The following is a 15920-nucleotide window of genomic DNA, read 5'->3' on the forward strand; positions in this document are numbered from 1 at the left end:
TCTATTTAAGTAGTTATTTATTGAGGTTCTTTGACCTGATTGAGGTCGATCGATATCCCTGACGTTTCTAGAGCAAATTTCTGTGCACAAAGGAAGTCGTTCTTTTATCTCCATTGAAATAATACGAGATATATGTAGCCGTGTATCGTCATGGTTATCCGCGGCCTGTCAGCTGTGTTTTGTTTACATTGAGTAGTGTGCACACGTTTTGTACTAGGCTTGTTTACCTGTGAATGCGAATTGTCTCAGTTGAATTTGTGATACAAAAGCAGCAAATATAAATGAAGGAGAAATACGTATGCATGTTTATTTAGACAGCAATGAAGATAATTATTTATTTCAATTAGACGAAGAGTTTAGAGAACTGTCAAGTGAAGATGAAGGTGTATTGAACTCCAACATTGCAAATGAAATTTCAACGACAGGACCTGTGCGTAAAAAAGCGCGGAATGATCCCGGACCATCATATGCTGTTTCTGAAGATTCAGAAGAAGAAGTTCCAGTGCCTGCTACAAAAGCAAGAAGACACACGTAGGTAATGAGCCGGGGTGGAGGAGGGGATACGGCATACGGCAATGATGACGCTTCTCAGATCAGTGCTAATCATTTGAGTAACAGTGATGCTCAAAATACTTTCGCACATACAAATGGGAATGCAAACGACAATAGTGTTTACCGAAATGTAACATTTCATGACAGTGAGCCTCCTAGACTAGCTGCATCACTCCACTTCATTTTTTAATGTTATTTTTCACTCCTGTACTGATGACTTTTGTGTAAACCTGTAAGTAACTCACTAGACTCATGTTTATGTGATATAATAATCATAATAATATTACAATTATAGTTACTAATAAGAGATCTGAGTTTAATCTGACTAGGTAAAAATATGGAAAATTATTTTGGTCCAGACTGTTATAACAGGTGACAGAAAATTGGACTGCAAAGGGTTAATGGAGCTGACAAACAACTTCTTGAAACTGTGTAAAATCCCAAGAATTTGGAGAAAAGCTAGGGTCATAGCCATCCTAAAACTGACAAAATAACCCTAAAAGTTACAGACCAATCTCCCTTTTGTGCCATCTTTACAAGATCATGGAAAGACTTATCTTACACAGACTGATAGGCACTTCTGATTTTACAGCAAGTTAGTTTCGGGAAGGGAACAGCTGCACTTCACAGGTATTGAAACTAACTCAGCATATAGAAGATGATTTCCAAAGGCAGCAGATCACAGGAGCGGTTTTTATAGACCTCTTGGCAGCTTACAATACTGTTAATTATCGTCTTCTCCTGGAAAAGGTCTATAATATCTCTAAGGACTACCATCTTACTTGTGTTATCCAAAATCTGCTTGAAACCCAGAGTTTCTTTCTTGAGTTCCAGGGTGACGAAGACAAAGGAATGGGCTGTCCCAACGGAGTGTGCTTGCAAGAGCCTGAGCACGAGGATAAGCCAGCCCTTCCTATGGAATGTTGTAACTTTTACAACATCATCGTATGTTTATATGTATTGTTTGTATACTTTTACACTTGTTTTTTCATTTTCTTATTTTACAGTTGATCTCAACAGGGCTCCATTTTAACTTATTAAAACTTATTTTAACTCATTTTAACAACACACTCATGTGGAATCAAATGTTTTAAATAACTTCAACACTGATGATGGACCTTAAGAGTAAAAAAACTGATTTTGAATTCAAATTAATGTGCTTATACAACTGTATGTGATTAAGTATAATAATAAATACTACCATCAGTACTGTTACTAAGATGGCTCTGATATTTTATAATGATTAGAATGGAGAGAGATAAACTTAGATGGTTTGGACATGGATGGAGGAGAGAAGGATGCCAAAGTGGGTGACCCACGTGGAAGGAGGGAGGACAAGGGGGAAACCCAGGCTAAGGTGGTTGAAGAAAACAATCAAGAATAGTATAATTACAAGAAACCATGACTGGAACAAAGTTAAGGAGGAACAATGGTGGTTGGATATAGGAAGATGGAAAGGTGCCATAAACATCCTTTTCATCCTGCACTTCCCACATCAAGAATCAAGATCTGTCAAGATGGCCCCTTAACGAGTGTTGAAGCCTGCCCTACTGATGAAGCTGGGAGAAGAAATGAACTCGTTGGAGACTGGGAAAAAAAGGATGTAAAAGAATGAAAATTGAAGAGAGAGCTAATCTTCCTGAAGGTGCTCAAATACGACAGCCCCGTGTCGGTAGATTTACTGGCACGTAAAAGAACTCCTGCAGGACTAAATTCCGGCACCTCGGTGTCTCCGAAGACCTTAAAAAGTAGTTAATGGGACGTAAAACAAATAACATTATTATTATTAATCTTCCTGAAGACGGCAATGTATAAAGATACAGTAGAAGTCTGCTATAGCGAGCATGGCATATAACGAGAAACTCGTTATAACGGCATGTTTTGTCTGTCTCTTCGAAAGTCCTATATTAAATTGTGTATTATCCTTCGGTTACAGTGAGAGCCCTATCAATGACACATCCATTATTACGAGCGATTAAGCGGGCACGATTTTTTCCGTTACCAATATTTATGCATGCCAGTGATTATGTTGCGTACGATTGATCACCTTTGGTATCGCTTCCTCGCTATGTCCACTATGTCTCTTAATTTCAATGTTATATAATGACATTAAGTAAGAATATGATACACCTCAAGATATGGCAGAGTAAATCACTGATTTCAGAGGGTAGTTTATATTTTCTCGCGGTTAGTTTAATTTCGGAAAGGCTATTCCCATGTAAATTTTTAGCGTGTTGAGGAGGTTATCATTTCTCTACATGCATTTGAAATGTTTTCATGATACATATACGGTTAGGTCAGCTGATGCCATTTGAAGAAGAAAATGGATGTGTTTGCCACAGAAGCCTCTGGAGTGATACCGTATTTCTCCAAATCCAAGACAACGCTTTTTTCTCAGAATCTCATGTGAAAAATCAAGGGTCGTCTTACATTCGTGGCCTAACAGTAATGAACACCACTGGCAACTACCACCGTAACCACGCTGCTTCTTTTCGCACTCCCCCCTCCCCCGCACACACAAAACTCACTGACAATGAACGACCGCTTTATTATTATTCATCACTAGCCACGACAACCGGTTGTACAGTGCCTCTGTGTAACATCACTGGATCTCGGGAAATAGTGAAAAGAGAATGAAGTTCTATTAGCCTCTACAAAATCGTTCCTCAAATCTGCAGAATGGCATCAAAACATGCAAGCCTTCGAATTCTTAGAAAGGCCACAACTCAGTGGAAGAGTTATAATGCGTCTACTGAACCTGATGCTTAGTAAAATTAAGTTTCATAGACAGCAGGGATATTTTCGTGGTGGATCGCCGTATTGTAAAGATATGTGGAATGGGTATCGCGGGCAACTTTTCGAAGGGTTCTCGCTGATATTATGATGCTAATTTTCAGTTAATGTTTATTAAACACTCGGAAATGTAGAATATTTGTGCAGCCACAAGGAAATACGGCATAAGCCTAACTAAAGCCAATATTCAGCGTTAGCATGATGACAAAGATAGCTAAAAAATGTGTACTATACAAAAAAAATGCATTCGGTGGCCCGCAACAAGGACGCTTTAAAGAAGTCGAAGATGAAATTGTGAGGCATGCGCTCAAAAAACGCAAAGGTAGAATGGCCATACCACGGCGTACTTAACTCGTTTGTTGACCTTCAATGTCCGCAATTAGGCCTACACATAGCTAGCCGCTGAACCTGAGACAGTTTTATAGACGGCAAGAACGTTTTCCTGATGGATTGTCGTATTGTAAAGACACGTGGAATAGATATTGCCGGCTAATTTTCAATGGGTTCTCTTCGATAATATGATGCTAATTTTAATTTAATGGTTATTAAACCTGCTGAAATAAAGAATGATTATGCAGCCGAAAAAACCCAGCATAACTAAAGCCAGTGTTCGGTGTTGGCATGAAGACAAAGATAGTCTAAAAAATGCGTACTGTACAAGAAAGGCTTTCATATGATTTTACAAAGTACATTTTAAGCCTGATTAAAATTTTTTGAAGGCAAAAGTGGGGGTTGTATTGAATTTAGGGTCATCTTGGATGAAATTAAACGTACATTTACATATTGTATTGGATTTTGAAAAATAACAAACAAGTCAGCCGTCGTGTGAATATCATCCGCAAAAACGCAAGTTTTGAACAAATCGACTGCTGTTTCATAGAGATTCGAATGTGTAATGGGCTTTTCCTGACTTTTACAAAAAGTCTGATGTAACGACAGTCCGGTATAGCGAATACATTTTTCGCTGTTATGAATTTTCGCTATAGGGGACTACTTCTGTATTCAGCACTATACTAAAGGAGGAATGAATGCAAGATAAAGGTATACTGTAAATAGCTGGTCAATTTACTGGTTATTTTGATGATATGAAGTTTATTTATCGACGATGATGTACTGTACATGTATGCTATGTGTTATACAAACAGCTCAACAGGAAGATCTGCTCGGTGGGGGAAGCTGTTCTGAGTGCCAGGTTTTAAAACAGATGCAGAAGCTATTAAACATGATCTTCTTATCATCTCCTCCATATCCAGTTCATGATGATAGGCCATAAAAAATGCCAGTGCTCCAATGAAGGCATCTCCAGCACCCTATGAAAGAAACAACATGAAGATCAGGTGAGACAAAATACATGCAACTGAATAAGGAGAATGTAAAGAGAGTGACTCATTTAGACAAGAATAACATTAATATAGTAAAATGTCATGCCACAAAAAACTCTTGTTCCTTTCTAGCTAAAATGACATCATAGTATCCTTTTTTTGTCTCTTATTCTGTCAGTATTTTCTGTGCTCTTAACTAGGATAACTATTCTTCCAACTATTTTCTTCTTTTTAACAAAATTTGATATGCAAGTACCACAAAGGATTATTTAGCTAGAATTGGCTTCACATCGCACCGACACAGATAGGTCTTATGGCGACAATGGAATGGGAAAGGCCTAGGAGTGGGGATGGAAGTGGCCATAACCTTAATCAATGTGCAGCCCCAGCATTTGCCTGGTGTGAATATGGGAAACCACAGAAAACCATCTTCAGGGCTGCCGACAGTGGGGTTCAAACCCACTATCTCCGGGATGCAAGCTCACAATTGCACACGTCTAACCACATGGCCAACTTGCCATATTTAGCAACCATAACAGGTAAATTTAAAGGGGGATTCATATAATCCTGTATCATTTTAATGTTACAATTTCCCTCTGGAAATTAGTCTAAACTTGAAACTGAATATTACAATCTCAATGGCTCTGGTAAAATCTAAATTGGTACCCCTGCCAACCATTGTTGACTATTATTGGCAAATATTGCATAAGTTAAATTATGTACTGATAAGTTCACAGTCTCTAGGTTTTGCAGTCATATCACAATCATACAGGAATTTCTTCAGTAGAGTGTTTTTGCGCTGGAAACATACTGGAAGACCAAGTCCCTAATTCAAACAAAACCGGCATTTCGAAGAGAATTTGGTGCATGTGATGCTCCAACCAAGACAATAACTTTATCGACAGTAAGAAAGCTGGGGAGAACTGGCTTGCAGCTTAGCAAGAGCGGAAAACACAGACCTGCACTGAGTCAAGCATATGTTGATGATGTTTAAGGGACGTTAAGTCAACTTGCCAAAGAAATTGTTGTGTCGATTAAGCCAAGAGACTTGCTACTCATATGGCACATGTTGGAGAGTAGCAAAGAAATAGAGCTTATGAACATACGGAGTTCAATCAGTGTGGTAATAGAAGGAAACAGACGTGGAAAAGGTAATGTGTTACTCTCAATGGTTCCACGCTCTTCTTAATGTAAGCCCAGACATTCCCTCCATAATGTTTACATGTGAGGAGCGGTTCTACCTGTCAGGTGACAAACATGCAAAACAGCAGATACTGGGCTACTGAAAATCCCAGAATTATCCACAAAACACTGCTTTATTCTGAAAACGTTGGAGTCTAGTGCACAGTGTCTACTGTCAAAACTGTTGGTCCAGTTTTCTTTGACAAAGCAGTCAACCCGGTTTTCACTCACAAGTTCAATGAATTTGTCGAACAACTGGACAACATCATGTTGACAGAAGGGCACTTCCAACACGATCGTACATTACGTCACACGTCTTACGAGTTAGCATCTTCCGTGACTGCCTTATCTGAAAAAAAAAGAGCGGACCTCTTGATCATCTGACCTAACCTCTCCAGCCTTCTTCCTAAGGGGTACCTTAACTATAGATTATACAGGAAAAGATCATGGACACCACCTGAACTCTAAAAGACCATCAGGAATAAAATCAACAACACTGACGGAATATGGTGCGACAAGTACAGTTATGTTTGGATGCAGATAGAAGTAATTTCCAACACTTTTTTTTTTTTTTAAATAACAATTTGCTTAACATCACACCAACACAGATAGGTCTCGTAGCACAGATGGGATAGGAAAGGCCTAGGAGTAGGAAGGAAGCGGCCATGGCTTTAATTAAGGTGTGAAAATGGGAAACCATGGAAAATCATCTTCAGGGTTGCCAGGAGTGGGGTTCGAACCCCTCATCTCTCAGACACAAGTTCACAGCTGCACATCCCTAACCGCGCGACCAACTCACCTGATTTTCCAACATTTACTATGACAATAATTTTCCCACAGTTACTCTGTTAATTCAGACCTGATTGCACATGTTTGCCCTTATTGCCTCAGAGGTTTTAAGTCACTACATAGGTAAAGGTTTATACACTGCCTGACAAAAAAAATTAAGCACCCAGAAGGAGTGGTCCAATATTATCCCATTTCGGTATACATGCATACCATTGACGTGCAAATAAATGCTTAGATTTACAAAGATCTGTAATGTGTAGAACGCCCACCAGAGTGCATTCATGATGGCACCATCCTGTTATTGATAAGCTGTTGCCAGGCAACTGCTGTGAGTCAGACAGTTAAGCAAGATGTGCAGAGAGGACTACGTACAGTACAAAGAACGTGCAATGCCTCACAAATTTGTTAGACAGCCTATCCACCAACTGACAAAGGCATTGTGGGACTGCATCATCATCATCATCATCATCATCATCATCATCATCATCAGTGTTCTGCCATACGGCAGGTCTTCACATGGCAGATCTCCACGCAATCCTGTCTCTTGCCACCCTCTGTGTTTCCTCATACTTGTATTCTATCCTGATACTGTCCAGCATCTGATATCTTCTCCATCCACTTTGTCTTTTTCCATTTACTGTTCCTTCTATAGCATCTATAAGCAAGCAATCTCTCCTCATTCAATGACCAATCCAATTGTGCTTTCTCTTCTTGATTACTTTTAATATATTTCTCTCTTCCCCAACTCTTCTCAAAACTTCTTCATTCTTTACTTTTTCTATCCATTGTATACTTTCCATTCTCCTTCAAATCCACATCTCAAATGCTTCCAGTCTTCTTTCATCTTCTTTTCTCAATGTCCAAGTCTCAGCTCCATACAGTGCCACGCTTCATACAAAGCACTTCACGAATCGCTTCCTCAAGTCTCTATCCATGCCCCCACAAAAAAGTTTGCTCTTCTTATTAAACGCTTCCTTCACAATCGCAATACGAGTTTTCACCTCTCGACTGCACCTCATGTCCTCTGTTATTACACTTCCCAAGTATTTGAAAGCATCCACCTGTTCTATTATTTCCTGCCCTAACTGCATGAGGCTGGTTGGTAGTATCGTGCAATTGTCAGGCATGTGGGTCATTCAAATGTCACAGTGGCCCGATGTTGGACTCAATGGGAACAAGAGGTCGCCCAATCATGTCGTGCAGGTTCGGGTCGACCAAGAAACACCACCCAGAGGGAGAAACGTCATATGTTGCGCAAAGCATTGCAAAATCCCATAACTGCGGCACCTGCCATTCGCGACCAAGTACAGGAGACTACAACATCCTGTGAATTACCCCACAGTGTCTCGATTACTTGCATCCGCTGGCTTGGGGTCCTACCGCCCCACACGTCGGTTGCCACTGACACCTGAAAACCAACGCCTGTGTTTCGAGTGGTGCCTTGCCTGGGAGACATGGACAGAGGACGATGGGCGTCACATCATGTTCAGTGATGAGTCCCGCTTCTCCATAACCTCTGATCACCATTGTGTGCGAGTTTGGCGGCGTCGAGGGCAGAGGAAGATACACAGGCGTAATCCCTGGCATCATGGTGTGGGGAGCCATAGGATATGCCATCAGGTCACTTCTAATAGTGTTTCGTCAGACTTTGATGGCATAGTGATACATCATAGACATTCTGTGTCAGCACATACTACCCCTTATGGCACAGCTCCCTGGGACAGTGTTCCTGAAAGATAATGCTTGTCCACACAATACATGTGTGTCTATGGACTGCCCAGAGCATGCTGAGGTCCTCCTGTGGCCATCAAAATCCCCGGACTTCTCCATCACTGAACACCTGTGGGATGACATTGGAAGGGAACTCCGTCCCAGTACCAACCTGCGAGACCTGGATGGACAGCTGCAACAACTGTGGATGAACTTACCTCAGGAGTGGATCCAAAAGCTGTTTGACACCATTCCAAACCACATAAGGGCATGCACTGCAGCCAGGAGTGTGTGTGTGTGTGTGTGTGTGTGTGTGTGTGTGTGTGTGTGTGTGTGTGTGTGTGGGGCAGGGGGGGTTGCACAACACCCTACTGACCTGATACCAATATTCCACCTGTAACTGCCAACAGCCTTGTCTCTTTCATCCCATATTGTAATCAGTTCTATAAAGGCCAATGGCCTTTCAGCATATGTAGTTTCAGTCACTTTCAACCACTCCTTCTGGGTGTATAACTTTTGTTGTCAGACAGTGTATATAGATCACCCTATACTCATCTTGCTAAAGAACCTTCTATATACTGTATATAAAATTAAGAGTTTTGTCTGTACATTGCACAGAATTTAAAAAGAATGGTATTTCTGTATCGGGTGTGTCCACAGTAGCAAGGAAATGCACTTTTTATTTTCAGTCACCTCTGTTCGTCTGCACGTACGTATGTATGTATGTATGTATGTATGTATGAACATGCGTGCATCACGAGAAAATGACTTAAGAGAATTTGATGAAAATCGGTATGTAAAGTCGGGGAATGATCCACTACAATCTAGGCTATAAATAATTTGATTCACGCTGAGCAAAATGGTAGTTTAGGGGAAGGCCTAAAAATGTATTTCTCAATTAGTTATGTTATTATTGGTCCTATCAATAGATACTACATAACTGAAGTTATATAGAATTACATTTCCGGTCATTTACGTCTTACACATATTTTTTTCTAAAATAAATTTTATTTTTTGAGTCCACCTTTTCAATACATTATGTTTTTTATTGATTTACATAAATATATGTTTACATTATTATTATTATGTCATAAGCGAGACATGTTTCGCCTATTTTTTAGGCATCTTGACAAAACTCACCCCTTTTTAAACAGAGCAATTGTATACAAGCTAAATGTTTTAATGTATAGTACTTGTTAACACAATTCACTAGTCATAACTACATCAGCTGGATGTTTCTACAGAACACATAATGCACACACAAAAATTTTTAGTTAAAACAATTCATGTCAGCCTAACCATTTTAAGTATATTTTTAGTAAGCAAAATCCAGGATCCTGGCTATTTTGATCTTAGGTAGTAGGAACAGGGGCTGAAAATGCCTTTAAAAAAAAAAAAGGCAAAACATGTCCTGATTTTGACATAACAATAATGTAAACATATATTTATGAAATCAATAAAAAAACAAAATGTACTGGAAAGTTGGACTCAAAAAATAAAAATTCTTTTAGAAAGGTATCCGTTGCTCAATACGAACCCAACGATGAGATTTATAACTTGTAATTACACATTTTTACCGCACCAGCTATGATAACAGAGATATTCATAAATTTAGATTTTTTACCGGGCGAGTTGGCCGTGCGCGTAGAGGCGCGCGGCTGTGAGCTTGCATCTGGGAGACAGTAGGTTTGAATCCCACTATCGGCAGCCCTGAAGATGGTTTTCCGTGGTTTCCCATTTTTACACCAGGCAAATGCTGGGGCTGTACCTTCATTAAGGTCACGGCCGCTTCCTTCCAACTCCTAGGCCTTTCGCCATAAGACTTATCTGTGTCGGTGCGACGTAAAGCCCCTAGCAAAAAAAAAAAAAAAGATTTTTGTCTAAAGTCCATATCAACACCGAGCCATGAGAGAATGGGTAAACAGAATAGAATGAAAATCGGTATATAGAGTTGGGGAATAAGATACTACAGTCTAGGCTATAAATAATTTTATTCACCCTGGATGAAATGGTAGTTTAGGGGAAGGCGCCTAAAATTTAATTTTTAAATACGTATGTTATTGGTCATATCAAAAAGTACTACGTACCAAACGTTATAGAGAATACAATTTCCGATCATTTACGTTTTATTCAGTTTAACTGTACTGACTATGATAAGAGTGGTATTTCAGAGTCAGAAGAAAACTAAATGTGAAGGCCTACAATATCGAAAGCTCAAAAAATTGATCAACAATAACATTATATTGACCATTGTTTATTGTGATGTATATTGTCACTTCTGCTGCCACTTCTCTCCGATAGATGGGATTACTGCTGCTTACATATTATAACAGCCTGCCTGAATATTGGCGGGAAGTAGCTGGAGATTAGATAACTTTCTTCATGCCATTCCTCTGGTTCATACATTTTCTGATATTGCTGGTACGTAACACACTGGTCCATCATAGTATCCCAGCTATTCAATTCCTACTCTGAGACGCGGATTGGAATGAGCAGTGTACACACTTAATGGAATAATGGCAGAGGAGTGTTCACGGGTATCTGCAGCGTAGTCATTCTAGCTCTGGAACTTCGGACTGTTAGATTGGCACCATACTGTTTGTTAAAAGTGAGAAAATGTGTGGTTTTTCATTGGATCAAGTATTTCATGTGATAGCAGTGCTTTTAATCGTGACATTCCTACTGACGTCATTGTAATGGCCTGTGTTAATTTCAATTGGGAAGACCACTAAGACAGTTTTTCTGAGGATGTAAAAAGGTAGATGGAGAGGGAGTATTCTACCATTATAATGAAAAGTTCCCAACTTGATTGCAACTAATGGTAGGCAACAAGGCCTACCATTACAATGAATATTCCCTAACCCAGTCTTCACATGAGAAAAGACATATGGCGAGTTCGCCGTCGCATTTCTGGGGTAACGTTAAGAGCATTGCAATTTAATACAATCTTACTCACAATGTGTATACTACCTAGCATAGAATTCTGTATACAATGTAGTATTCCGTAGCGAAGCACATGTACATCAGCTAGTTCAAAAATACATTTTAGTATAAGTACCTGAATACAAAATGAAAACTTACAAGCACTATGGAAAACCAAGAGGTGGGGTGAAAGGACAGGATAATGAAGTATTACTGTGTATGTCACAGAAGAGGAAAGGTCTATAACAACATACAGTTTGCTTAGAAAAGCCTGATGAGATTTTTAGTAAACTTTGAAAATTCTTTTCTTTATTCCCCAATACTAATAATTTTAATAGAATATGTTCTTCTACACTGATATTCCCCTATTTCTTTCAGCATGATTTCAATCTTGTATTGTGTGAATTTCTTTGTATAAAGAGCTGTTTAAGGAGTGCATATATTTCCAACATCAGGTAAACAATTTTCACTGTACCATTACTACATTTTTAAAAGTTTAAAATTGAGCAAATGCAAATAAATTGCTGTAAAACATAAGGTTGACAATTATAGGCTACAGAGATGCTGACTAGGAATGGATACCAAAACCCCTCAACTTTATAAAAATTAAATCTTCTACAAGCAACTTTACTGAGTTGAGATTATAACCAAACTTTACATAAAGGACAGGAAAAAAACATCCTAAACACTTACTGCCTTAGTAACTGAGCTAGACATTTTGTTTTAAAGTTGTGGCATTATGCGAAATACACTGACTGACAGAGCAAATGCAACACCAAGAAGGAGTGGTCAGAACTTTATGCCAATTGCAGGGTAGACTGACGTCACTGAGGTATGCTCATGATGTGAAATGCGCCGCTGTGCTGCGCACGTAGCGAATGATAAATGGGACACGGCGTTGGCGAATGGCCCACTTCGTACCGTGATTTCTCAGCCGACAGTCATTGTAGAATGTGTTGTCGTGTGCCACAGGACACGTGTATAGCTAAGAATGCCAGGCCGCCGTCAACGGAGGCATTTCCAGCAGACAGACGACTTTACGAGGGGTATGGTGATCGGGCTGAGAAGGGCAGGTTGGTCGCTTCGTCAAATCGCAGCCGATACCCATAGGGATGTGTCCACGGTGCAGCGCCTGTGGCGAAGATGGTTGGCGCAGGGACATGTGGCACGTGCGAGGGGTCCAGGCGCAGCCCGAGTGACGTCAGCACGCGAGGATCGGCGCATCCGCCGCCAAGCAGTGGCAGCCCCGCACGCCACGTCAACCGCCATTCTTCAGCATGTGCAAGACACCCTGGCTGTTCCAATATCGACCAGAACAATTTCCCGTCGATTGGTTGAAGGAGGCCTGCACTCCCGGCGTCCGCTCAGAAGACTACCATTGACTCCACAGCATAGACGTGCACGCCTGGCATGGTGCCGGGCTAGAGCGACTTGGATGAGGGAATGGCGGAACGTCGTGTTCTCCGATGAGTCACGCTTCTGTTCTGTCAGTGATAGTCACCGCAGACGAGTGTGGCGTCGGCGTGGAGAAAGGTCAAATCCGGCAGTAACTGTGGAGCGCCCTACCGCTAGACAACGCGGCATCATGGTTTGGGGCGCTATTGCGTATGATTCCACGTCACCTCTAGTGCGTATTCAAGGCACGTTAAATGCCCACCGCTACGTGCAGCATGTGCTGCGGCCGGTGGCACTCCCGTACCTTCAGGGGCTGCCCAATGCTCTGTTTCAGCAGTATAATGCCCGCCCACACACTGCTCGCATCTCCCAACAGGCTCTACGAGGTGTACAGATGCTTCCGTGGCCAGCGTACTCTCCGGATCTCTCACCAATCGAACACGTGTGGGATCTCATTGGACGCCGTTTGCAAACTCTGCCCCAGCCTCGTACGGACGACCAACTGTGGCAAATGGTTGACAGAGAATGGAGAACCATCTCTCAGGACACCATCCGCACTCTTATTGACTCTGTACCTCGACGTGTTTCTGCGTGCATCGCCGCTCGCGGTGGTCCTACATCCTACTGATTCGATGCCGTGCGCATTGTGTAACCTGCATATCGGTTTGAAATAAACATCAATTATTCGTCCGTGCCGTCTCTATTTTTCCCCCAACTTTCATCCCTTTCGAACCACTCCTTCTTGGTGTTGCATTTGCTCTGTCAGTCAGTGTACAATGCCAATCTAAAATTTTCAAGTTCTTTGAACAGGTAAATATAAATAAAATATCAAAATATGGCATATGCTGGAAGGGAGCTGTATCAGAGTCTATGGATTCATGACCCTATTGAAGATTTTGATAACAACTCGAACTATTTCCTTTTCAATTCGGAGTGGTGTTGAGTAGGTACTGTGTATTTATTGCTTCAGTACTGGAATTCTTTGGCCACATAACAGATATGCAACTATGGAAAACAGAACATAATAAAAGAGGTGTTGAGTAGGTACTGTGTATTTATTGCTTCAGTATTGGAGTTCTTTAGCCACATAACAGATATGCAACTATGGAAAACAGAACATAATAAAAAAGGTGTTGAGTAGGTACTGTGTATTTATTGCTTCAGTATTGGAGTTCTTTGGCCACATAACAGATATGCAACTAAGGAAAACAGAACATAATAAAACAGGTGTTGAGTAGGTACTGTGTATTTATTGCTTCAGTACTGGAATTCTTTGGCCACATAACAGATATGCAACTATGGAAAATAGAACATAATAAAAGAGGTGTTGAGTAGGTACTGAGTATTTATTGCTTCAGTATTGGAGTTCTTTGGCCACATAACAGATATGCAACTATGGAAAATAAAGCATAATAAAAGAGAACTGATTAACATGAAGGAAATACACTATCTAATCAAAAGTATCCAGATACAGTACCTATTCGAAATTGCCCTTGAAGTGAGTGGACATTAATATAGGGGGAATGACAGACCATTCTTCCTGCAGCACTGTAACAAGCATAGTTCATGACGTAGATGAAATGAAGTTGACACTCTAGTTCATTTTAGAGGTGTTTGGTGGAATTGAGATCTGGATTCTGGGCTAGCTAGTCAATTTCTGAAACCTTGTTGTCCACAAACCACCCATGAATAGCCCCCCATACACACACACTTTATGGTAGGGAGCATTATCATGTTGAAATATACAGTGATCATCTACCATAGACAACATGCAGCTGGTCAAAATGTCCACATATCCTTCTGTCTTTAATGTGTTCTGTACTATTACAAGACAACCAAGTCCCTTCCACAAAAAATGACCCCTATACTGTAACCCTACCTCCACCAAATTTTGCTGTGGACAATGTCCAGGCTGGCATTCGCCACACCCAAACCCTCCATTCCCTTGTAACTTCCAGGCGGTATATCGTGATTCATCACTCCAAGTCACGTGTCTTGAGTCGACCACTGAACATGGAGCAATATATGTGGTTTATGAGTAAGTGCCTGAGTGGACCTTGTATCCTTCCAGCACACAATATTAGTCCCCACTATGTAATTCATGAGTGATGGTATCGCACAATGTCATGCGATTTTCCTGTACCACTTTCTTCAATGTTCAACAGCTGCTGTCGGTCAACACACGACTTACCTGGCCATGGTTTTATTGTGGTTATGTTTTCCCATTTCCACTTCACAATCATGATCTCAACGTGGGTAACTTGAGGACTGTAGAGATGGCCCAGGCCATTTGTAGGTAATACACAAGGCTGTTATTTTAATAAGATTGTTAATAGAAGAGTGTTCAGGTTATAGGAGGACTTTTTAAGAATGTGACTGGTGTTTAATAATAATTAAAAGTAAATAGGTCCAACAGATATTTGGTAGTTTGAGTAAACCGCTGAGGAAGGGGATACTAAAGTCCTCGAAATATGTATGGTGTGTTATGTGATAATCTATATATTAAAAGAGTTTACTCGTGGCGTAGGGATGTGGTGACCCCATCGCTCAATGGGAAATCACTGCAATCAGTTACCCAAATATTGGCGGGAAAACCATAATGTTTGCGGAGTATGGAGAAAATGTCTACTCCCAGTCCTGAACAACTAGGATGAAATAAGGCAGAAAGCATTCTTCACAATTTTATAAAATCATCCTTCATCTCTCATTTAGAATTGTAACTCAAGGCTTTATCCTCATATCAAGGTGACACCTTAGACAGTCAACCATGAAAAGTCTTTTGAAGAAGAATTCCACCGGCTGCAATCATATATTGCAGAAAAGACAGCATTCGGAAGATTATGATGGATCGGAGCATCAGAAAACTCAACAGCCAGCATCTACACAGAAACTTCAAAGAATTAAACCTAAACCACTCTCTTTCTTCTCAGCACACGTTAACTCTTTGTACCAAATTGGAAAATTAAAGATTGTCACTGACATCATGGACAAACATAAAATTCTAACAGTGATAGGAATAGCGATCAAGACCCAACAGAATCACATCACTGTATAAAGGAATCCCTGGAAAACGAGTGATGAAAAACTGTCTGCAGTTTGGTAATGGATTTCTAATAAATCTCAAAATGAAATGAAATGAAATGTCGTATGGCTTTTAGTGCCGGGATATCCCAGGACGGGTTCGGCTCGCCAGATGCAGGTCTTTATATTTGACACCCATAGGCGACCTGCGCGTTGTGATGAGGATGAAATGAT

The 15920-nt window shown here is 40.6% G+C and overlaps 1 protein-coding gene across 1 annotated transcript in view; it reads right to left on the bottom strand.

The window, feature by feature from the left end:
• Positions 1-4417: 4417 nt before the first annotated feature.
• LOC136883516 (ribokinase) overlaps positions 4418-15920 on the bottom strand; it is a 97010-nt gene continuing 85507 nt past the window's right edge. Inside the window, exon 7 of the mRNA XM_067155880.2 lies at positions 4418-4655. Coding sequence (XP_067011981.2) covers positions 4479-4655 — 177 coding nt within the window. The 3' untranslated portion in view covers positions 4418-4478. The remainder of the gene's footprint in view (positions 4656-15920) is intronic.

Source organism: Anabrus simplex, chromosome 11 (assembly GCF_040414725.1).
Source record: "Anabrus simplex isolate iqAnaSimp1 chromosome 11, ASM4041472v1, whole genome shotgun sequence".
NCBI lineage: Eukaryota > Metazoa > Arthropoda > Insecta > Orthoptera > Tettigoniidae > Anabrus > Anabrus simplex.